General features: G+C 50.9%; 1 protein-coding gene across 6 annotated transcripts in view; it reads right to left on the bottom strand.

The window, feature by feature from the left end:
• Positions 1–488: 488 nt before the first annotated feature.
• Astn1 (astrotactin 1) overlaps positions 489–22,726 on the bottom strand; it is a 287,512-nt gene continuing 265,274 nt past the window's right edge. For 5 of the 6 annotated variants that reach the window (XM_058574484.1, XM_058574485.1, XM_058574483.1 and 2 more), the window contains 5 exons: positions 20,696–20,847; positions 19,481–19,616; positions 13,141–13,241; positions 6,686–6,869; positions 489–3,808 (listed from right to left, as the gene is read on the bottom strand). In XM_058574484.1, coding sequence (XP_058430467.1) covers positions 3,571–3,808; positions 6,686–6,869; positions 13,141–13,241; positions 19,481–19,616; positions 20,696–20,847 — 811 coding nt within the window. In that variant the 3' untranslated portion in view covers positions 489–3,570. Of the gene's footprint in view, positions 3,809–6,685; positions 6,870–13,140; positions 13,242–16,234; positions 17,072–19,480; positions 19,617–20,695; positions 20,848–22,726 lie in introns of those variants that run through there. The other variant, XM_058574487.1, reaches the window with a different exon arrangement.

Below are 22,726 nucleotides of genomic sequence, written 5' to 3'. Positions count from 1 at the left end.
TCTATTCCAAATGCCTCTACAGAATGCAGGTCGAGGATGTCCGGGAGGGCCTTTTGCAACCTTTTCCTTGGATGCCTGAAGTGTAAATTCTCCCACAGCATCCCATATATGTCTTTGTCTTAGTTCTTCTTACTCCTGTTAGGATAAGCTCACCAGCTAAAAAGCCATACTCCCAGAGAAAACCAGCTTATACCCTCTGCATTGCACATGATGTCTGAAATACAGAAGACCTGGAATAGATGCATTTATATTGACTAATAACTTGGAGAAGGTGGTAAAGAGAAGATGAGACTCACTACCTCATAAAAGCAATTATAATTGGCCATGAAAACTCTGACTCTTCTTTTTATTTCTATTAGGATGTTGGCTACAAGGCCTATTGTACTATAAGGTGTGATATTTAAAACCTTAACTACTCCTCAGTCGATCCAACTAGATCACTCAGATTATTGAAAGATCTGAGGCAATAACATCTGCACACCCAGCACTACTAACAGCTTTGTTTATTATTTAGTTGATTACTTCATTTTTATAATCATACAATAATTCTCTTTCAAACAACACTGTTATACTTGAAGATGGTCACATTATATTCTTTCTTCCTTCTACAGTAGTAAAGTGTTTCTTTCCACACTTGGTTTTTTTTTTTAAATAGAACAATTGAATATCAAGAAATGCAGTTAACTAAAAATAACAATGGACCAAACTCCGTGGAAAACAATTGCACACTCCATTCAAGATCTATGCTATTACAGTGGTTCATGTACATTAGGGAGGAAAACAGCAGAGATCTCAAAGGGACATGGAGCTGGAAGTGTCACCGGGCAGAGGGACTCCATGAGAGCTGTTGGCACCTTGGAAACTTGAGGTCTAATACTGGCTCGGTACCCGTCACCCTTTCTAGCCAGGATGGGTGCCTCGGGGCAAGCACTGAGGAACACTGGCAAGGAGTGGTCGGGTGTCCTCCCAGGGAGAAGCCTCCAGTTATTTGTATGCCCTTCCCAAGACAACCCACACCCCATCTGTGTTGGCCTTTTAAACTTGAAAGTAAATTGGACCCAGTCACAGGGGTGTGTGGACAGCGTGTGTGGGTGTGTGTGGGTGTGCTGGGGGGGTGTGGACAGGCATGTGTAGTCCGGGGAACACAAGAGGCCACTGAAGAAGGAAAAGAATCCTGGGGAAGGGGAAAGGAGGAAGCCCAGAAAAAGCAAAGGGAGGGGACAAAGGTAAAGGGGACAAAAAGGAGGTGGAGGGACAGGGTTGAGCAGGGAACAAGGACGAAGGAAGGAGAGAGGAAGGTAGTGTGCCTTTACAAAATAAAAACAGGAAGGGGGAAGGGGTAACACAGGGTGGCTCCGTGCCACTCCCCGCCTCCCTCCTGCCGTCAGCTCCTGTCTCCCCACTGCTGGGCAGGAAGGTGCCGGTGGCCTCGCTGTCCTGCTACTCCAAGTCAAGATGCCGTCTTCTGCACAGACTTGAACAGAAGCATGGCCTCGGCCCGTGGCATCCTCTCCCGTGGCAGTGGTGGACAATTGCTTTGGAGGCACTTTACCTGAGGGCCCTCATCCACCCCAGGTGGGCAGCCATGTTCTCTGCTCTGGAAGGAGGGGCGTCTCTGAGGCCCTGGCATTAGGAAGAATGAAGTACATCATTCAAGGTTTCTCTGGAAAGAAGAGGAGAGCGATGGAGGCGAGTCTGGGCCTTCCGCCCCATCCTAGCTTGTTCCCATCACTGGTGAGAGGCATGGGCTACAGAGCTGCGGGTCAAAGGTGCTTGCTCCACGGCTCCTCCCTGTTCCACTGCACAGTGGCCACATCTGCGCCATGGTGCTTGGGAAAGGTGTAGCCCTCTGGGGAGGTCCCCGTGGAGCTCAGAGCTGGGACGGCTGAGTGCTTTGAGCAACAGTCCCGAGGAGCGGTAAGGCTCAGGGGCTGCTAGACCCAGTGCCTTGGAGTCCAACAGCCTGGACTCACACTGTGGCTCAGCACACAGCACTCGAAGGACAGGGATAAGCCGCATCGCCTCTCTGCCTCGGTTTCCTCTTCACTGAGACCTTGACAAGAATACCACTTTCCCCAGGGGGTTGTTGTGGGATTCAAGGATATCCAGAGTGCCCCCCCAAAACTGTTGTCTGTCCTGATTCCCAGTTAGGAAAAGTCAATCAGGTTCATCTCATACGTCCTGCACCTCCTTTCTGACCTCTGTCGTGGGTTTCCACATGAGGGGTCCCAGACAAAGCAAGGGTGGCTGAAAGTGAGGTGTGGGCATTTAAGGCCATTGATGGCCGACATGGCCCCAGGGGCTTGTTTCTGGAGGGCTGGCTTCCCCTTAGCTGGGCCTCTGTGCCATGCTCAGGCAGTGGGTGGGGCTGTGGCTCAGCGCTGATTGGCTGCACAGAAACTCTGCTATGCCAGCAGCCAGAAGGTGGCGACCTCTGCGGCACCCTCCCGCTGATGGTCCTCAGGGAAACCACTGGCAAAACCAGCAACTCAGCAAGTTTAGCAAGGGGAGGGAGAGGACAGACCTTTCTGGAGATCAATAACAGCTCTGGTTCACCGAAACACTGACATGGACGTGCCAGCCCCTCTTGGACCCGACCAAACATGAACCCAGCCTCACCTGCCGGGTGAGGGGCAGGCGCTGGGGTGCACGTTAGTGGTCTGAAGAGGTCCTTTCAAAGGAGGCATGGGTTTGTTTGTTGTTTGTTTAAATGCTGCACTCTGCTTACTTCAGTAGGTTGTGAACTGCCAGCTAGTCTCCCAGGGAGACGTCTCTGAAGGTGCACTTGGCAGTGACATCTGATTGCCACTTAGGAACGCCTCCTTCCAGGAGATTTCACAGGGGGCATCTTGTCACTGCTGAAAGATAATGGTGTTCAGAAGGCAGAGCAGAGCCCCATTGAGGGAGATTTGATCCTAGTCCTGGCTTAAAATGGGAGACCTAGAAACCCAGGAGGCCCACTGGGCGATCACGGAGGCGAGGTTTCACCTTTGAGGGGTGGAGGAAGGCCTGGGGGAAACCGCGATGCACACACAAGGGCCAGTCCCCCAGTTTGCTTTTCGTCTTCCTCTGTGAGCAGGGCTGAGGCTCCCAGAGCCAGAGGCTTCCCAAGGAAGGCCTGAGGTCAGGCCCGGTGCAGGCCTAGCTCTCCAGCTTGGCCTCTGTCCCCAGTTGCAATGGACTCAGGAACTCAGTAAGAGCAGGTGCCTCAGCCAGGTGGAACCTTTGTGGGAGTATGACAGAACTCTTGAGCATTTTGACAGGACTCTTGGGGGTTAAAAAAAAAGAAGGATGAAACAAATTAACACCAAAACAAGTCCCAAAGTAACCCTCTAAGGAAAAAATGGTGCTGCATGAAGCCACTGCCTGGCGGGCTTACGGATCGTGCCGATGGAGCGCATCAGACTGAAGAAGTTCGCAAGGAGAAAGGACCCCTTCCTCCCTGGGGTAGGTGTCATCTCTGGAGCTTTCGATGTTCCATTGAAAAATGATAAAAACCCACAAACCAACCCAGATGTCCCCCTCCGCTCTCCTGCCCCAGTTTGGCAGCCACTCGCTGGCCCCGTGCTGTCAGATGTCTTTGCTGTCCCCGTAGTCATTGTAGGGGATGCTCAGGGTCTGCTCCTCACAAGTCTTCCTGAGGTCCCGGCTGAGCTCTGACCAGTCGAGTCCGTAGGGCCTGATCTCGCTGTAGCGGCAGCCCAGGTACTTGAGCGCGCTGCGGCGCAAGCCGATCTTGGGCTCCTGAAGGAGTCCGTCGCACCAGCTGCTGAGGTCTCCGAGCTGGGAGAGGATGAGGCCAGCTTTCCTGTGGACGGAGCATGGAGGATACTTAGGTCAGAAAGAAAGAAAGGCAGGCAGGCAGGACAGAGAGCCACCATGAGTGTGAGACTCCAGACTTCAAGAGGGCAGGGGCTGATGGGCTTTGTGGACTGTTCTATCTTTGGCACTTGTAACAGCAGATCCAGGTAATGAACAAGGGAATGAAGGGCTGACTGAGCACAGTGGGGCAGGTACCAAGAGAAAGGAGAGAAAATGTAATAAGAAAAAATAAACAAGAGAAAAAAAAAGAAACCCTAATATTTTAGTGGGAACATACACCTTTTAGAATGATGGGGACGGCAGTCTTGGAAGACAAATCAAATCAATTTTCTTTAAAGCCGTTAGTTAATTCATCATCACTAAATGACAAGTGCTGTGCTTTGCTGAATATGTCCCCTTCCAAGGCTCTGTCTGAGCTGGTGAGAGCAGCCGGTAGAGTGCACTGAGGGGACTTTCCAATGTGACCATTGGTGCCCGCATTGAGGTAGTGATGGCACAGTGAGGTCCAGGACAGCTGTGCCCTCAGCTCACATTGACATGGGGTCAGTCTTTGGGCAGTGAAGACTGTCAGTGGCACATGTCACCTAGCTAACCTCCAGGCAAGCTCATGGTCCATACTCTCATCTCGCCCAGGAGGCATGAGGCCACCGTCAACACCAGTAAGCCCCGGTCAAAAGAGTGGGAAAGAAGGGCTTGGAGAGCAGGGTGGGGGGTGGGCTGCCTCAGCTCACACACCTGGAAAGCAGTGACCCCCTGGGTCAGGATACAGAGTGAGAGCCTCTGGCCTAGAGCTGGGGAAACAGCTCACCCCTGCAGCCCCTTCTTCCTGGCACCCCCTGCTGTCAGAGACCAGGCTGCCTGGGAGCTGGTCCTCAGGCCTCCCTGGCTCTCACTCAACACTAAGGATGAGTGCAGAAGGATTCCCTCACCTATTATTATTATTATTATTAATTATTCAAAGGCCTAAGTGACCTGAAGCTCATGAAGGAAGATTCTCTTATTTGATCAAGCTCATGTGAGGCTGCACCGTGCTCTTCTGGAACACCCAACCAACAATGCGCCTTGCGACGTTTATTGACTGCTGGGCTCATGCAGAGAACTATCCCTTTTCCGGTTTAATCAACAATTCCTCCCAGAAGCTGGAAGTTTTCTGCACCCTATTTAGAATGAACTCTCACAGGACAATAACCATGCTCCTTTCATTCCTCTTCTTCTGTCCTGGCTGTGAGCGTCCCCAAGGGGCGGTCTCCCTGCTTTCCTAAGAGGCCACACTGAAGCAAGGCAGGGTGATGCCGGAGGGAAGGTGTTGAGCTTGTCAGCAAAGTCAAGGGGCCAAGAGTGGCGGGGAGTCACTGCAGGGAAGGGCACACTTCCTGACTCCAAAGGCAGGTCAGCGCCAATCAAACAACACTCCCCCGCCTAAACAGCTTCTCAGTCTGACGATCTATACCCTATCATCAGTTTCTGCTGCTTGGCCAAGAAGATTTTCCGAAAGTTGTCAGCAGTGAGGACATTGGTGGCCCTTCCTCTTAATCCATCCTGCTGTATGGCAGTCATCGCTAACAAATTCCGGGGGGGGGTTGAAGAACAGGAGCAGACGAAGAGGGAGAGCAGCCTCTGAAACATCTTCGGGAGGCATGCGGGAGGCATCCTGGCCACCCCCTCCAAGAGCCAGCTGAAGTACCCCATGGAGCCTTCGAGGAGGCTTTTACGGCTCACGTTCTGGTTTTTCAATAAAAATTACTCTGAGTCTGCCCTTGGCCATCTCGGACCCTGGAGCCTCCTTTCTTGGAAACAGCACAACTCTCCGAGTATTTTCACCCTTAACTCAATCTGGAGGTCTCCGCCACGGAAGCCTTTCTACTGCTCACGGGGAAGTCTGTACCCACAGGCCCATTTTCTCAGCTAGCCCCAGAGTGGGTTGATGTAGCTGAAGGCAGAGGACTTCCCTCTCCTTTGGTCCTCCCCGAGATCCCTGACACTGAGAGGAAAAACTTTATTTTTCTATGGGCTAATGAAACAACACAATGTCCTCTAACATCTTTTTTCCTCTGTAAAAGACCAGAATTGCACAGAAAGAGGCCCCCGGGAGGAGAGAGAACAGTCAGTAGCCAGCTTGATTTTACAGTGAGACCCACATTTCTTCCCCTGCTCACTTTCTTCATTAACCAATTTTCCTTCTAACTCTTGAGTTACAAAAGAGAAATTTACAAAGACTCCAAATGCCCTTAGAAATCAAGATGAAATATGCAATGTTAGTACTATTCAAATTGCGGCATTTATTCTCCCTAACCTAGAACTGTGTATGTACTCAATAAATGTCAGAAGAAAGGAGGGCAGAGGGGAGCAGCCTGGGGCCAGGGGATGCTGGTAAGCCCTGTGCCATTGCAACTTAGGGCAAAAGAAGGTCAAGGAGGGCCTTTAACAACTCTCATATTGCTTTCCAAGAGAATGCGGAATTTAACTCAAAATAGGTCTGTACTATGCAAATAACATATGCAAAGTTTGTGCAATAAATATTTTTGGATAAACTTCTTGATAAATTCCTAATTTCCTTTCCCAAGACTGAGCTTTGGGCTCCTACAGTTTTGGCATTTGGAATTAAGCATCGACATGATACAGAGGGCAAAGCAGGTCAGGAGCAAAGGGTTCCTGAGTTCAGGAAATGCATTCATGACTTGACTGCTTAAAGAGCTTTACAAACTAATCTGCATGACCAAGACCATCAGAAAGCAGAGGACTTATTTCTCTGAGCACCTAAGCTCATGCAGGAAATCTCAGCAACAGTATTATGGAGCTAGAAGTACAAAAATTTGAAAAAAAAAAAAAAACTTTAAAAGAAACAGTGCAGTCCATTGGTTACCTGGGGCCTAACTCATCCTCACACCGCCATGTGAATTCTCCAAAACTCTCATAGTGCTGGTTATAGTGGTAGAGAACTCGATGTAAAGTGGGGGAACCCAGATCCAGGAGGGTGTTGTAGGCAGTCTGTTGCTCTTTCCCGCTGGTATAGCCATTGAAGAGATTGTAGATCTTATCTGCTATTTCTGAGGAGGGAAGAAAAAGCAAAGGAACCATGCATCCTTTAATGAGGGGTCTGAGACATTTCAACATTATGCAAACATCAGACTTGCACAAACATAAAGTGTACGGCCTACTGCACACCTAAGCTTTGTGCTCCATGCGGACTACAGGTTCCCAGGTCATGATGCACGAAACAAGAAGAGATTAAGGCGCAAGAGAAAGGGTGCGTCAGGGGACGTGGTGAACAAGAGATGTATGCAGCTGCGGTTGGCGCAACATCTCTACAAGTGGGAGTACTCTAAAATAATGACAAAAAATAGCATATAGTAAATATACAAATCAATAACATAGCCATCTATTGCCAGATCTAGTGTTACGTTCTGCACATAAGTGCATGTGCAAGACTTTTGTATGACTGGCAGTGTAGCTGGTTTGTTTGCACCAGCGTCACCACAAACACACAAGAATGCATTCTGCTGGTACAGCATCATGATGCCACAACGTCACTATGTGAAGACAGGAATGTTTCAGCTCCATTATAATCTTATGGGACCACTGCTGCATAAGCCGCATGTCTAGCATTGACCAAACAGTGTTCCACAGCATGTAACTATCAATAAGGTTTCACATATTTAATATATATGCACATGTGTGTTTGTGCATGCATATGTGTCTTCATATGCACATGTTCATGTGTGCGTGTGATGTTAAAGAATACCCAACCTAAAGGCTGGAGAAAATGGTTTGTATGATTCAGTTTGCCTCTGCCCCACCAACCTTCAGTTTTATCTTGTTTAAGATAAAAGTGTTCAACTAGGATACCTCTAAGGTCGAGTTCAGTCACAATACTCTGTCTCTACCCAGGTTTCCTAAAGGTTTGTAACCTGAGGCAAAAACTCGAATATTCACACTTGATTGGCAGATGCAATCCCAGGGAAGCAGGAGGAAAGAGAAAGAGAATGAGGCAAGAAACAGGGAGAGGAGTACACAAGGTGCTCCGAGGGACTGGCCACATCCTCCTGAGAAGCCGGCTGCTGCATTTTGTCTGGAGCCCCTGGATCTCTAGTGTTCTCTCCAGAGGGAGAAAGAAAGAAAGGAAGGAAGGAAGAAAGGAAGAAAGAAAGAAAGACCAGCTCCCGTCCAAGTTCGCTCCCCTGAGGATTATAGCCCTGCATTTCTAGGTTGCACATGCCTGGGTATGAGTGGTCTGCAAAAGTGACGGTGGCCCAAGCCGCCAGTGGCCTTTGCTCAGGCAAGAAGTGAAGCACCAGCAGGTCACTGGTGAGCTGCGTGGACCCCGGGAAGCAATTCTGCGGAGGCAGCACCTCTGCCAGAGCCCCCTAGGGCAGACAGAAGACGTGGCCTCTAGAGCACTCTGCAGCTCCACGTGAGTCCTCTTTCAGTGAGATTTATCTTTCCAGTATTTTGGCCTCAAAGAGGCCTGAGTTTGGTGATGTGGCAGAGGGACACAGTACAATGTTTCCTTGTGCAGCTCACAGCACTGGACCATCACACGCCTTCTCATTAAAGCTGCAGAGAGGAGACCTACTGACTCGGTCTTCCTCGACGGCTGGGAGCAGAGCTGGGGAAGCAAGGCTTGTCTCGCCCGGCGCTGACCCTAGGGATGAAGAAACACGTCCCCGGGAGCCAAAGCCTTCGCTCCCCCTGAGGCTCCATGAGAGGAAGGCAAAGCAGCCCGCTCCTTGCCACAGCCCCACGTGGCTGCAGGGCTCCTGGCAATGGCAGCTGCACCCAGGAGTGTCCTGGGTGGGGGGAGTGAACACACATTGACCTCCATGATATATGCCACCATCTGAAATAGGAGATATTTCACTCTCTGGTCCTGTGCAGCTGTTCTCTGGCTTGTCTACCTTGTCCATGTCTGTGAGGACAGAGCCAGATCTGAACTTCTTGGTGCCCCCAGGTAGCTAGCACAGGGCCAGAAAATACAGTAAAATCCAAAATGTCAGCTAAGTTCATGGAACTCATGACCTTGGGTGCAGTATGAGTCCACTTCAGGGGCAGGCTTCTCCGGCAGGTTACGTCACCCCTTTAGCAACATAACTTAAAGCCGACACATTTCTCTGCACTAAAAATAATTTTGCTTCAGAAATCATGTAGATTTTCAGGTTGTTAAAATGGGATCAAGACATAAAGTGGACAGTGATAGATGATGATCTGTGGTGTCTCTGGTTATTTATTAAAGACCTGTGAGTGCTAAGAACTTTACATACATGAATTTCAATTCTTACCCCTCCTGCAGATGGATTTAAATGTCCCTGTTTTATAAATAAGGAGATTCAGAAAGGCCCAGTTACCTGCCCAAGGTCACACAGCCAACTTAGGCTAGAGTTGAAGTTCTAAAGTGTGTCTATCTGCCATTGCTATTTCACACTGACACTAGGTAGTTGGCTGTGTCTAGCCAGTTTAAGGCATAGGAGGCCCAGTCTTGGGGTGAGGAATCTGGAGTGACTGTCCCTGGTAGAGGACGTGGTTCTGATTGGACCTAGGTGTAAAGTCAGTGGATCTGAGATAGAAGGAAGCAGGGGGCTGTTCTAAGAGCTACTCGGTGGGAGACAGGCCGGGCGGCTCAGACAGGAATGACCAGGGCAGGGAAAATGGGAACAGACAGCAGCTTGGCCAACCCCTGCTCTGATGCCACTGTGTTAGTTCTTACAAGGGGAAACGGCCCAGATCCCAGGCTCGGGTGTGGCACTCTCTGCTGAGGAAGGACAGTGGCAGGGGACGTGATTCCTGGCACCTTTGCCGTTATCACACATCCTGTTCAGAGCCCTCAGGGCTCTCCCAGGCAATCCCAGGATCCAGTCTCCATGACAGCCAGGCCCTACCTCACCTGCCCCAGAGCCTCTGGGAGCACCTGCCCTGCCCCGTTCCTCTCTTCAAACGTGAACCAAGGGCCGCAAGCTTTCCTCTTCTTCCAACAAGCCACGAATCTCGGTACTGCTGCTTCTGGTATGATGTCCCCTGGATATCTATGGCCTCCCCCTTCACCTCTGCCCAAGCCACCGCAGCCAAAATGCACCCGGCACTTCCTCTGCCCTACCCCACGCAGTGACCTCCATGAGATACGCCATCGTCTGAAATAGGAGACACTTCACTCTCGGGTTGCTGTCGTCTGTCGTCCCTGCCCAGATATGACCTCCAGGAGGCCAGGGCCTTGTTCCTAATGTCTGAGATAGATATTTTGTAAGGACCAGATATTTGTTGGATAAATTAATATTATATTAATTTATCCAGCAAATTATTATTATATAATTATAATATTAAAAGATAAATACATAAAATCTGATGAAAAACTTCTCAAAAAAATCGATCAAGTCTGATTATTTTTGTTTCTTCAGCCTCTAATGCCAGGATTGATAAGTAGCTCTGGAAGCAGCAAATAAAGGAATGGCCATGTGTCGATGCCTGGTGCCAGGGAGGGCGGCCGGGTGACGAGGAGGACTGGCGCTCCTCGTGGTGGAGCTCGGGGCCCTGCCCAACCCTCACGCTGGCCTGGGGGACGAGCTCACCACCACCACCACGAGCTGGCACCTGCTGGGGTTGGGTGGGTCTCGGTGGCACACATGGCCATTGCTGGCGCCCCCAGATGGAGCACAAACGCCCAGTGGCTTTACCGTCCTGATGGGATAAGAATTCCTAGAAGGTATTTCCTTTAGGAAAGATCTTCACATAAAGGAGAGCGTCTGGCCTCTGGCTGGGTAATTAGGAGCTGAAGTCATGCTCGGGGCCACTTAAAAGGCAATTCCCATTTGTTATTAGATTTAAGCTCAGACCCGAGCGGATGATGGTATTTATGGTCTCCATCTGGGTGTGAGGGAGGGAGGCACGTGGCTTTTTCCGCAGAACTGCTAGAGCTTATTAATCTGCAAGGATCCACCAATTAGTCCAACTCGTTAATCTCCAGATTTGCCTGGTGCAGGATTCCTCCTGGCTGAAGGGTCCAGGGCTTGAAAGGGTTATTTCACTCTCTCTGCACGAACTTGGCTCTTGTGCCCGAGCTGGTCTGCTGGGATTCCAGGGAGTTTTCCGGGGGCAGCACAAGCAGGGGACATCTTGATCCACCCTGAGGGACTGCAGCTGACCCCAAGGAGCCCCAGACAGAACAGGGTCGAGCTCTGTGCCTGGCCAACTGCTTGCCACCAACCACCCTGCAGGTTGCACATGCTACCTCGCTGCCACCTGCTGTCACCACCCTGTCCTCCCCAGCGTGCCACCTACTCGGCAGAAACCATGGTGGATGCCACCACCTGCAAAGTCACCTGCAACCTTTCCAACACAGAAAAAGCTGAGGCACCTGTGGTCACCTGCTTCCCTGCAGCTTAGAGGAAGAAATGGAGGCCTGAGGACCCCTGAGCTGCCCCAGGCACTCCTCTCGGGGACAGTCCCATCCTGCAGCACATCCCAGTGACACGCAGGGTCCTGAAGGAAGAAGCTTCTGGTCTCCTTTCTTAGGTAAGCTTTCATTTTTCATCAACGTTTAGAAATAGAGGAAACGTTTTCAATCTTTCGCAAAACAGCCCTCAGAGTATTTAGTGTAACGGAGTAAAAGTGGGACTCCGGGTCAGCTAGTCCCCGACTTACTCTGAACCTCAGTTTCCACAGCTATGAAATTCACTTTCCTTTAATTCAGAAAATGCTGAGTTCCTATTGAAGGGCAGACTCTAGGCACTCATGTAGCTTTTTAAATTATCATTTTAGATTACTTAACTCAGTTCCCACTAGAACCTCATTGGTTGGGGTACGCACAGATGAGCAAATATCTGAGGCCAGAGTTCTCAAGGTCAAGAAGGTGGATGATGGAGTAGGAGTGTGAACTTGAGCTGTTGCCTTCAGGGACTGAGTTCTGAGGTCAGCCAGCCAACCACGCTGCCTTCTAGGTGATACGGATATAATGGGGTAGGAAAGAGGCTGGGCTCCTGCCCTCATGGGGCTCACTCTCTAGTGAGGTAAACAGACATTGTAATTGTTATAATAAGCAACAGGAAGGGATGTCCTGAAGGAAAGAAACAAGGACACCTGACCGTGACTCCTGCCCCATCGTGGCCTGCGGAAGCAACACTGTGGAACATGCAGGCTGAGATGTGAGGGTGGGGAGCACTTGAAGTGATGGGACCAACTTGTGCAAAGGAATGCAGAGACTGACCAAGTGGGCAGGGGGTGGGTAAGGAGGTGCTGGAGATGTGGATGGACAAGGGCCATCCATGGAATTTCTAACATGACTATTAACAATTTTTTTTTTGTCACAAGGGGAATGGCAATTTATTAAGGAGTCTGCATGGAAATCACACCTTCAATGTGCCATGTGGGTTAAACCTGAAAAGGTTCTCACAAGTCGCACAGTGCTACGGTATCTGTGGTTTTAACTAAAGCAGGTCTAGGTCACTATTCTGCCTGACTTCGTATTATCCTGATGTCACCCTTTGGCATTCTGGGATTGTGACCCTGCTGATCAATCAGATGACAACCAGAGTCAGGAGCCCAAGTAAGATGACCCTCTTGGAATCTGACAGCCTACTCTTCCATGGGTTCATGTCTGTGTCGATAGGCCAAAGCCATGAGGTTGATTCTACCCGATAGATACTGACGATTGATCAGATCACTCTAACTAGTGTGGAGCCCTGCAGAAGGGTGACCAGGCCGAGGGAATTCTAGGTGTGTGGGGTGTGAAAACCTTAGAGCAGAGATGGTGCAAGACCAGCCTGGGAGCGCCCTGTGAGTGATGCCTGCTGACTGCAGACCAACTCTTCCCAATTGCCAGAGCCAACCCTGGTGTGTGTGTGCGTGTGGGTGTGAGAGCATGCGTGTGTCTCAGGGAGGTGGGCTTGTACTGAAGAGGGACAAGTCTAACAAGAACTGAGCTACAAGCACTTGCAAAGGGAGGGAGGGGGATGTAACGATGACTCAACCTGCAGCCTTGCTCCGCTGCGGATCAGAGCAACATCAGACGCACAGAGACTAAGAAGAGGCCCGTGGGCACCTTCGGGCGGGCTGCAGGTTCCAGGCACGTACTTTAGCACCAGGTGCCAGGGCCTCCTCAGTGCCTCCTGGGCCTCCCTGACCCTGGCCTGGGGGATGATGGCGTATGGCATGGCAGAGGGCAGAGGCTGAGGAGGAACGCTGGGAAGGAAGTCCGGCATCTGCCGGGCCTGGCTGTCTTCCCCTTCCCACGACCACCCCCTTCAGGTGGTTCTGCAGGACACCTGTGGCCCCATCACAGCAGGGGAGGTCTCTGGGCACGCCTGGCGGACGCTGCTGACCTTGGTCTCTTACCTTGGGCTTTGACATCGTCCACCACGGGACACGGGGTCTTCACAATCACGTCGCTTGGCCTGGAGCGCCGGCCCGTGTTGTCCACGCCCCACAGGGTAAACCTGGCAGGGAGGCAGAGCAGCGTTGGCAGAGGACACTGGCTGGGGTGGGGGCTCTGAGCCCTGGTGGAGCCCAGCCTCTCCTGAGGGGCAGGTTGTGAGCCCGGCTGCGGTCCCCATCCTGAGGCCACCTACCGCCATCACTCAGGTCAGAAGCACCCAGCCCACGGCCTCTCCCTGCTTCCTGTGGCCTGGGCCTGGAATCTGCTGTCCCGGTGCACTATCTGTGGACAGCCCCCTGGTGTGGGCCCTGCTGTCCTCGTGAGGCCCGGACCAGCAGCCTCAGCACCCTGCGGGAGCTTTCTTGGCCTCACCCCAGACCTACTGAATCAGGCTGGGACCAGAAACCTGTGCTTTACCGGGCCTTCCAGATCTCCTCTCTTCTATTTAGTGGTTTTTTTTTTTTTTAAATCTTTTCCTTCCTTTTTTATTTTATTTTTTTCCATTTTTTTAACATGGAGTCTCTCTATGTTGCTCAGACTGGTGTTGAACTCCCGGGCTCCAGTGATCCTCCCACCTTGGCCTCCGAGTAGAGGACCTACAGACCCGCTCCACCACCTCTGCCTCCCTTCCAGGGGATTCCGATGCCGGTTTAATTGTGTCAACTACTGAGCAAGAGAGTTTATGTCCTTGGAAACAGATGGTCAGAACTTGGCCACGTGGAGTCACAGTAACTCCCCGAGCTTTAATTCCCCTTATCTGTGAAGAGGGATGATAATAAGATCAGTGGCTTCGGTGTGAGATGAGATGATCATGCGCAGAAAGACCTGGGACATCACATGGTGACACAACATGAACCCTATCTGCTCCGCTCTGCACCGCCCTGTGCTCCCCTGACACTTCCATGCAGGACCAAGGACAGATTCTCTCTTTAAAGTCAGAAGCACAACAGCCAGAGTGGAGGGTCCCTTGGCTTGCTGGTGGCTGGACCCTGTGTGGCCCGAGTGCAGCTCTCTCTGCCCTACCGAGCTGCTGCCCACTGTGGGCCAGGAACCCAGCGGGAGGCTGCGCCCCGACAACGCGAAGACATGTTCCAAGGAAACCTCCGGAGCAGTGTGGGGACTTCGCCATCAGAGACTGCACGCAGAACTTCCTGCCCCATGATGGAACTGGAGGGAGAGGAGAGGGGAGAGTCGAGGGCCTGCGACTCAGAGGCTTTTCAACATAACCGGAGAATAAAGCCTGGAGTTTCCCAGGACCTCCAGAGGACGGGCGTCTATGGGACATCAGGAGTGCTGCCCTTTTTGCCTGTTTCCCTCCACTGTGGCCACAGGAGGCTGGGATTTATTGGCAAATGTGGGCTTTTATTCCTCCTGGCAGAATTACAGGGAGGGACAGAGGTGAAAGGAGGAGAGATGTCACAAGGTGGAGTGGCCCAGGTAAACGGTAGCTGGGCCCCAGAGTTGAACTGGTGAAGATGACCTCATGACTCTCAGGAAATACGTGTTCCTCATGACCACCACTCCCTCTCCATAAAGAGACCCAGAGAATGGTCGGAGCAAGGACCCGTGTGCCGGGAGATGTCATTCGTCCTCTTCTACCTCCCAGAACCCCCACACGGGCATCCCAGGGACTCCCGAGCAGGCTCCATCCACCAGCAACCCTGCAGGTAGTGACCCGCCTGTGTCCAGCACTGTACAGCCCACACCACAGCTGGTGGATTCCTAAAGGACTCCCCGCCCCCTCACTGACCAATCAGGACCAAGCACTCGGCGTTCCCACCCTGTCTGCAAGGGCTCACTTCAGTCCCCTGGCCTGTGCTTCTATGCTGTGGTCAAGGGCCTCACCTAGCACCAACCTGTTAGAGTCTGTAAACAAGTCTGGATGGCGCCTGGCATTTTGCCAGAGGGAGTGGTTTGTGAAGTAACGCCAGCGAGCCATTAAGTGTGGAGATTCCTTATGGGTTGACTGCTGTATCGAGTTTATGTTAATTAGATAAGCTGTGTGGAATGTATAAATACCCCTCCTGTCCTACAATAAACGGCTCCCACTCCTGCTGTATCAATGTACACAAGTTGCTCGTCACCCCCCAGGTTATTTTGCTGCAGCCGGACTGCGGCACCAACCTCCACCTTGACCCGTGAACTGGGGGTCCTGCCGCCCTTCCCTCCTGCCACCAGCCACACACTTCCCAGGGACAGTGCTGGGCTAGCCCTGGCCGCCATGGCCTTTCCTCTCATGCATCCTCAGCATCTTGGTCCTGTTTCTAGAATTACGGGTGAGGACACCAAATCCAGGAGCTGGTGCCCTGATCAGACATGCCTGGCACCAGCTCCACTTGGAGTCTAATCTCACACCTGGTCTTGGAGCACGTGCCCATTCTCTCTCCACACACTTGTTCCAGGCCACCTTTAGCAGAGCTTCCCAGGGGTGGACCCAGAGCTACCAGGGGCATGTGCAGACTTGTAACTCGTGGTCTGGATCCCATGCTGAGAAGCTCCCAGGGGCCCTTACGAAGTACAGGAAGGCACAAAGTCCAAGGATCTAGTGTGGCACACACCTGGAGAGGACCCTCCTCTAGGGAGGGAGTTCGTTTCCTGCCCAGGGATGGGTGGCTCGACCTTTGTTGTGAAAGCTTCCCTGACTCTGCAGTTGCTCTTATCGGAACCAGGAGGCACAAAGCCCTGCCTCCCCAGGCTGCTGCCCTAGGGCTGGACTGGCCATGGGCTAGGGCAGAACCTGTTGGACTCTCTTGGTTCCACCAGCACGTGTTCTCCCTAATTTTGTCTGTCCACACTGTGAGCCCTGCCCTGGGATCCATGGCTGAGGCCCTGCAATCCAGTCCTGCTTTTCTTTGCTTTTTCTCCTTCCCGGGCCCTGAGCGTGGCCTTGGAGCTCCAGGTCAGGGCTGCAGTCTGGTCATCCTCTAGCAGGCTCACCTTGCGGCCCACCATGTCAATCCGAGTCCCATGATTTCGGGCAGATTCCCTGGTCCAAGTCCTTAGCCTCAGGTACTGACTTGGCTGCCAGATGAAGCCTCACTTGGTGTCTGACTGGACTCACTTCCCAACTCCAAGCTTGCCCCGCTCCTCTGGGCAGCTCCACGTTATACCTTGCCTGACTGTAAATTCCAGTTGGAACGAAAGCGCCTGTGCTTACATTAATTCTCATGTGACTCTGGGCAATTATCATAAAAATTAGGTTCCCAACCTCTAAACGACTTTTATTTTAAATTTTAAACCATATTTTATTTTATTATTTTTTTTATCTTTTTTTTTTTTTTTGGTGGGTATGAAGCAAATACTAGGGAAGAAATGCTCCGTGCAACCTTCCCAGTGAAGACGGAGCTGGACCTGAGGACCCAGCTCCTCGGGCCCTGGGGATCCTGAGGAGCGGCCAGTTTGTTGTGCGGTGAGGGCCAGGAGCACACGGCACATTTTCATGTGGAAATGCCACGTGCTGTCATTTCAGGAAGGCTTCTCTGTTTATTGTCAGCATCATCGTTTCTACCATTGAACACTCGCAGGACAGTAAGAGGGTTAGCTGGGATTACTGGGTAGAAGAGATAAGCCTTGCTCCCAATCCAGGGGGCTCAAGTGTAAGTCCATTTACTGCTTCGTCTGAAGCTTCTGGGCTCCTGCCATGGCCGCGGGGCTGGGACTGTTCCGTGCGTAGTTAGAGTTGTGGTGATGACATTGGTGAGGGTGTGTGCGTGCGGCACTGGCTGGTTTGGCTCCAGAGCTGGCTCTGAGAGGCCTGGAACTTAATGCGCAGGGTAATCGCAGGCCTCCAGTCGGGCTGCTTGCCTGCTTTCCCTCTCCAGGCCTGGTGTCTGCTGATCCCATTCCTGAATTATCTGTCTGCTGTCACGTGTCCAGAAGTCAGAGGCTCTCCTGTGGGTGGGTGTGGTGATGAGGGGACAGTGGGCTGGAGGCCTGGGGGCCACCTTCCCATTCTGTAAGGGGAACGGGTTGGACAGACTCACTTTAGGATTCCTCTCAACCGGAGGTTCTTAACCGTGTTTGTGCCCTGGACATTCTCAGAATAGGGCGTTTTTAAATGCCCTAAATAAAATACATCAGAGGACTAAGGAAGCCGGCTGGAGGCAGCTTTCCCTCTGTGGCCCTTGAGGCCAGCTCTTGCCTTTGTGTGCCCTAGTCAGACCGAGCTGCTAGGTCCTCACTGTAACCTGGGCGGCTGGGGTAAGACACAGCGGGGGGGGGGGGGGGAACCCCAGACCCTGATCCAATTCCTATCCATCGTCCACACCCCAGATAACTAGCTGCATGATTCTGGGGATGTCACTCAGTTCTGCTCAACCTGTTTTCTCAACTCTAAAACAGGAATAACTCCACGCTCACAGGGACAAAGAGGATTCCCAGACACACCCAGGATACAGCACCCGGTCAGCTCCCCTAGCTGCCTTCCTCCTGTTCTACAGATAAGAACGCTCCTTGCAGAAAGCTTAAGGCTCTGACAGTCCCTTGGTGGCTAGAAACAAAACCAGGCTTGGGGCCCCACGTGTTCCCAGCTCCTCATCCAGGGCTCTCTCCCCGTCCCGGGGCCTGAAGCACAGGCTTCCCAGCATCTTTGAGAATGGGGAGTCCCTCCCAGGCCACCCACCTCACCCTCTCTCCGCGATCTGCAGCGCCACCTTGTGGAGGCCGGCGGTTCCTTCCTTAACCCCACGCAGGCAGGGTCTCCTTCAATAATCAACATTGACAGAAAGTTTGTGTCTCATAAGACACAGGAGGGGAGCACTCGGGGGTCACCAAGGAGAGTAGAGTGAGGACAGGAGGGGCCTGTGACCTCTGATCCGGAAACAAAGCCAAATCGGGCCGACATGAGTCACATCCCCGATTGGGTAAAGCCTGGCACTCCTGAAAGATTACTATGCCAACCTCCGGCTCCTTAGAACTGGGAAATCCCTAGGCAACAGTGGGCCGGAGCCCCTGAGCCCTTATCACCAAGGGTCATGTGAGTTTCCCTGAGTCTGGGAGGTTTGGCGGGGCTGGTGGTGTGAGTTCTCAGATCCTCTTTGTTTCCCAGGCTCTCCAGCAGGGGAGGACCACAGCTGTCCAGGACCAGAACTGGAATGAGGACCGTCCACCATCACTGGAAGAGCAGGCTGCCTCCCCTGGTCTTAGTACTGTCACCTACACCTGCACACACGTCCCCATCCCCCAGACGTCCCTTGTCCCCAGGTGTTTCGCTGTCTCTACGCATGGCCTCCACTTCCGGCTCTTACTAGTGCACTGAAGGTATTCAGCCAGAGCAGTAAGCTCACGGCCATCAATGCCACTCGAATCCCCAGCACTTTCGTCTTTGAACTCTCTCACTGTGGAAATGGAAATGATTTATTCTGGAAACCCTGACTCTCTTCCTGTGACCTCATCTGTAAACTGTGAAATGCTTTTCATACTGATGGGGTCAAAAGGCCCCAGCACCGCATCACTGGGAGTTCTGCCTTCGCCCCCAGATTTTTCCATCATGACTTAGATTCTATCACGATCTCTCCTCTTTTGGCGTCTTTTATGCCTCTGCTTCACAAATATTGTCCGATTGTTCCGAGAGCACAGGGAGAGATGGGGAAGGGATCACCGAGAGAATAGGCGTCATTCACAATACTTTCTTTGAAGAAAAATGCCGGCCAGTTCTAAGTTCTATAAATTATTTCAGTGCCACTAATGCTAGCTTTCTAAAGCACAATTCTTGATGTTCTTTCCTCAAAAAAAAAAAAAAAATCAATGTTCTCCTCTGACGTTCGGTGTTCACCAATTCTGTCTGCCTCAGTTTCTTCCGTTGCCTCTTACTCAGGTGCCCGCTCCCCCTTTGGTCCACTCGCTACTTTCCTTCGTGCCCCTTTGTGCCCCTTCTCCTCTGCCCTTGCTGTGTCCTCAGCCTGTGTTCCCTTCTCCGTGCTTCTCCAGCTGTGGACGTCTAAGGACCTGGGTAGAGGCCATCTGCTCTGGTTGGGAGGAATGGCTTCCCTCTTTTTTCTTCAGTGTGTTCCTTGCTCTTCTTTCAAACATTTAGCCATTCCACCTTATGTTCAAATCCGTTGTTTATATGTCTGTCCTCTACCTTGCCACCCCCTGAAGGGACAGGATGGTTGTCTTCCTAGATCCTACCAGTGCCTAAGCATTCAAGAAGGTTCTCTCTAATGGCTCCTTGGGAACAAGACTTCAGAGCCTCCAAATCTTTTGCCAAGACTCTAAAGGAACCCAAGTAGCTAAGGGGGACCAGTAAAGAGCCTTGAACATTTCGGGCAAAGAATCTCCAGGCAGGGGTGGGTTACTCACATGTAAATGGTGTCGGGTTCCAGGCATCGAATGATGAGAGAGATGGTGGTGAGCTGCTTGTCTGGCACCTGAGATGGCATGGCACAAGGGGACTTTGCTCCAGAGATGATGTCGTCCACGAAACTCAACACTGTTTCTATCCAGAGGGAAAGAATTGGAAAAGGCATGAGAAACTGAAGGCCAAACAATGACAACATACAATCAACTCAATGAGAACTTATCAAAATTGGTCAATCCCAATCTCCTTAAATTCCTAGTTTTTTTTTTTTTTTTTAAAAAAGGGGATGAGGAGAGACCCAGAGGAATTTTTTTTTTTAACTGTTTCTTATTTAGCCTATCAGTTTAGACCTATTCTTCCTGAGCTGGTTCAGAAACAACCTAGGTAAAATGTACAGACCGTATCTGTGAACTCTCTCATGAGACATTCTTGCAGTGGACAAAGCCTAGCTACTTTGGCCGGTGGGTCACTGCCGTGCCTCAGTGATACCTGTGTATCCCAGAAAAAGGACCTCAGGAGGAGCTGTAGACCACTCCCCAGGCCTGAAGGCAGTCACCTGGTGGACCCACGTGTGTCTCAGTGGCCAGTTCACCAGAATCTATTTACCCTGATTGTGGACATGGCCATCCTGATGGGGGACGGCATCTCAGCATGAGTCTCAGGGGTGGTGTTGACCATTTCCTCTGCATAGACAGGGAGATAACAAGGCCTGGGACATTTTTCATGGTGCCTTTCCATTCCTTTAAGGCTTCCCTCTCTCCCTTGGACCCAACAAAAACAGAGTTTGCTTTAGGACAAAACCTGGAGCCAGCGCATCTGTTTGCACATGCTTTCGCCTGGAGGGGGTTATTAGCAAAGAAATTTTTTTTTCTGTAATCATGAGAGTGGTTAGCAGAGAATTGTTTCCTAATTGTGGGCGAGGATAACTAGCATACTGTATTGCTGTTTCTTTGTGAGTGGGCCTAGAGGCAATGAAATGGACACCTCTTTTATAAACAAAAAGAGAGGCAAAATCAAAACAAGACTCTTGGACGCTCCCCACGCAAAGACTCTTAAATGGACGAGACAGGCTGCTGCTTGGAAGAGACAGCAGCTGCAGCTTCCCTGTCCTCCCACACTGCTCTGGGTCCCGGGGACGGGGGCCGAGCCGGAGGCTGGGCGTTCTTCTTTAATTTTTACCTTAGATGTAAACCAGCCCACGTGCAGGGCACGCTCACCTGTCTCCACTTTAGAGTGGTCCATCCTGTCGGTGACCTTCTCTTGACGGATGAGGTAGTCCACAATCTGCACCCCGATTGGTGGCTCTGAGTGTTCCCACTCCAGGACCACGAGGGTGCTGCTGGGCTCATGAACCGTGGAGAGTCTCAGCCTATGTGCAGACAGGAGGGGACATGAGATGGGGACCCAGCTCAGACCTGCACTGGCCACTGGGCACCTTCTCAACTGGCACATGGTATACTCTTCCTTTTTCGTTTTTCTAAAATGTTTATTTTTTAGTTGTAGTTGGACACAATACCTTTATTTTATTTATTTATTTTTATGTGGTGCTGAGGATTGAACTCAGGGCCTTGCACGTGCTAGGCGAGCGCTCTACGGCTGAGCCACAACCCCAGCTCTTCTTGCTTAAGCTACTAAAATGATTTCCCTGGAGGCCCATCTCTTTCACTAGATAGTATGTTTCTTCAAGATCCTTGATATGTGATTTATGCCTCTAAGCACCTGTTACAGATTAGGAACTCAATGAACATTTGTAAGTAAATAAACAGACAAATAAAAATAAATGAATGAATGTTACATGGGTAGGGGTAGTTTTGGAAAATTCTCAGGATCCAGTGGTCTAAAAAGAAGTGGGGAATCGGAAGCAGGAGGGAAACCCGAGTCCCCTATAAAGCCCTTATAAAGGTATGCCTTTATATGGCTTGAAAATACAATTTCTGGATTTCTTTTGAGAAATTTTAAGACAATGTGTGTCCTCCTGAAGGTGGTGACCAAGGGAACCTTGCATTAACAAGGCCACACTTAGTTTAGGTTCTGTAGCATCACTGGGATCTGTCCTGTCGTCCTTGACCCCCCTCCTGCTTCTTCCCCATCTTCCACCAGCAGCTTGGAAGTGGTACCCATGGAGGGCTTCAGAGGGTGTGAGGACGCTGTCGAGTTCTCCCTGGCCAGTGTCCTAAACCTGCCTGTTCAGTTCTGGTTCGTTTTGCCTTTGCTCTTGAGTTTCTGTGAACCTGATGCTATAATTCCAGCATCTACTTGTATTTCGCAATTTGAAATCTCATTCTCTGCGAGTTGTCCACTTTGGCCACGGCTCTGCCTTGCCATCTCTTACCTCCTTGTACCTCGTAGAGTCTCAGTAATCATTGTTGACGTTCACTGGTGTGGACCTCCTGATTGTCCGCGTGGTTTCAATTCACTGCCTTGTTCTGACTTCTTCTAGGGGGCTCAGGTTTCCCTTCTGCTTCCAATTCCCCACTTCTTTCTAGACCACTGGATCCTGAGAATTTTCCAAGCTCCTGCTCTCTCCAGCCTCCCTAGGCCCCTAACAATTATCCCTGCCACTCACTCCTGTCCTCGGTTTCTGAATCCCACAACCATCTGCAATTCAGGCCCTCCTGCCCACCACTCAGCTCCCAGATGACTCTCATTGCTCTCAGGGACCACTGGGCAAGACACTGTGGATCACCTCAAACCATCTGCAATGTTCTATTTTAATTCAGTAAATATTTATGAAGTACCTGTTCCTTGCAAGGAAGTGCTGGATCCTAAGAACACAGTGGCTCTAGCCCCTACTTTTATGTAGCTTATTGGGTAATAGAAATATACAATTATACATGCTAAAAACTTCAGCAAGAAATCATAGGACACTGTGGGAGCAATAGTAAGGGGTTTAGCTAGTGGGAAAATAATTGAAAACACATGTTCTCCTGCTAGTGGCTACTATGAAGGAGCACATAGTTTGCATATGACATTAGGATGGAATAAACCCAAAACAGTGCGGATATTGACAAATTCATTAATTAGAGTCATATGCAGAATGCTATTTTGAAGAAAAAGTGCTAGGCAGCTTAAGTAACTAACTAAGCCTTCTGAGAACTCAAATTCTGTGAAAATATGGACTAAGACCAACCCCTATTGAGAAACAGAAGTGTGTGTGATTTACACAGACTTGTGTAAAATTAGAGTGTGTTTCTATTTCCAACTACCAATTAAAATGCAAGAAACTGATGTTTGTAACTGAAAGAAGT

Source organism: Marmota monax, unplaced genomic scaffold (assembly GCF_021218885.2).
Source record: "Marmota monax isolate L192 unplaced genomic scaffold, Marmota_monax_Labrador192_F-V1.1 WCK01_AAM20220418_F8-fsc00055, whole genome shotgun sequence".
Taxonomy (NCBI): domain Eukaryota; kingdom Metazoa; phylum Chordata; class Mammalia; order Rodentia; family Sciuridae; genus Marmota; species Marmota monax.
This window is presented reverse-complemented; position numbering and strand designations above follow the sequence as displayed.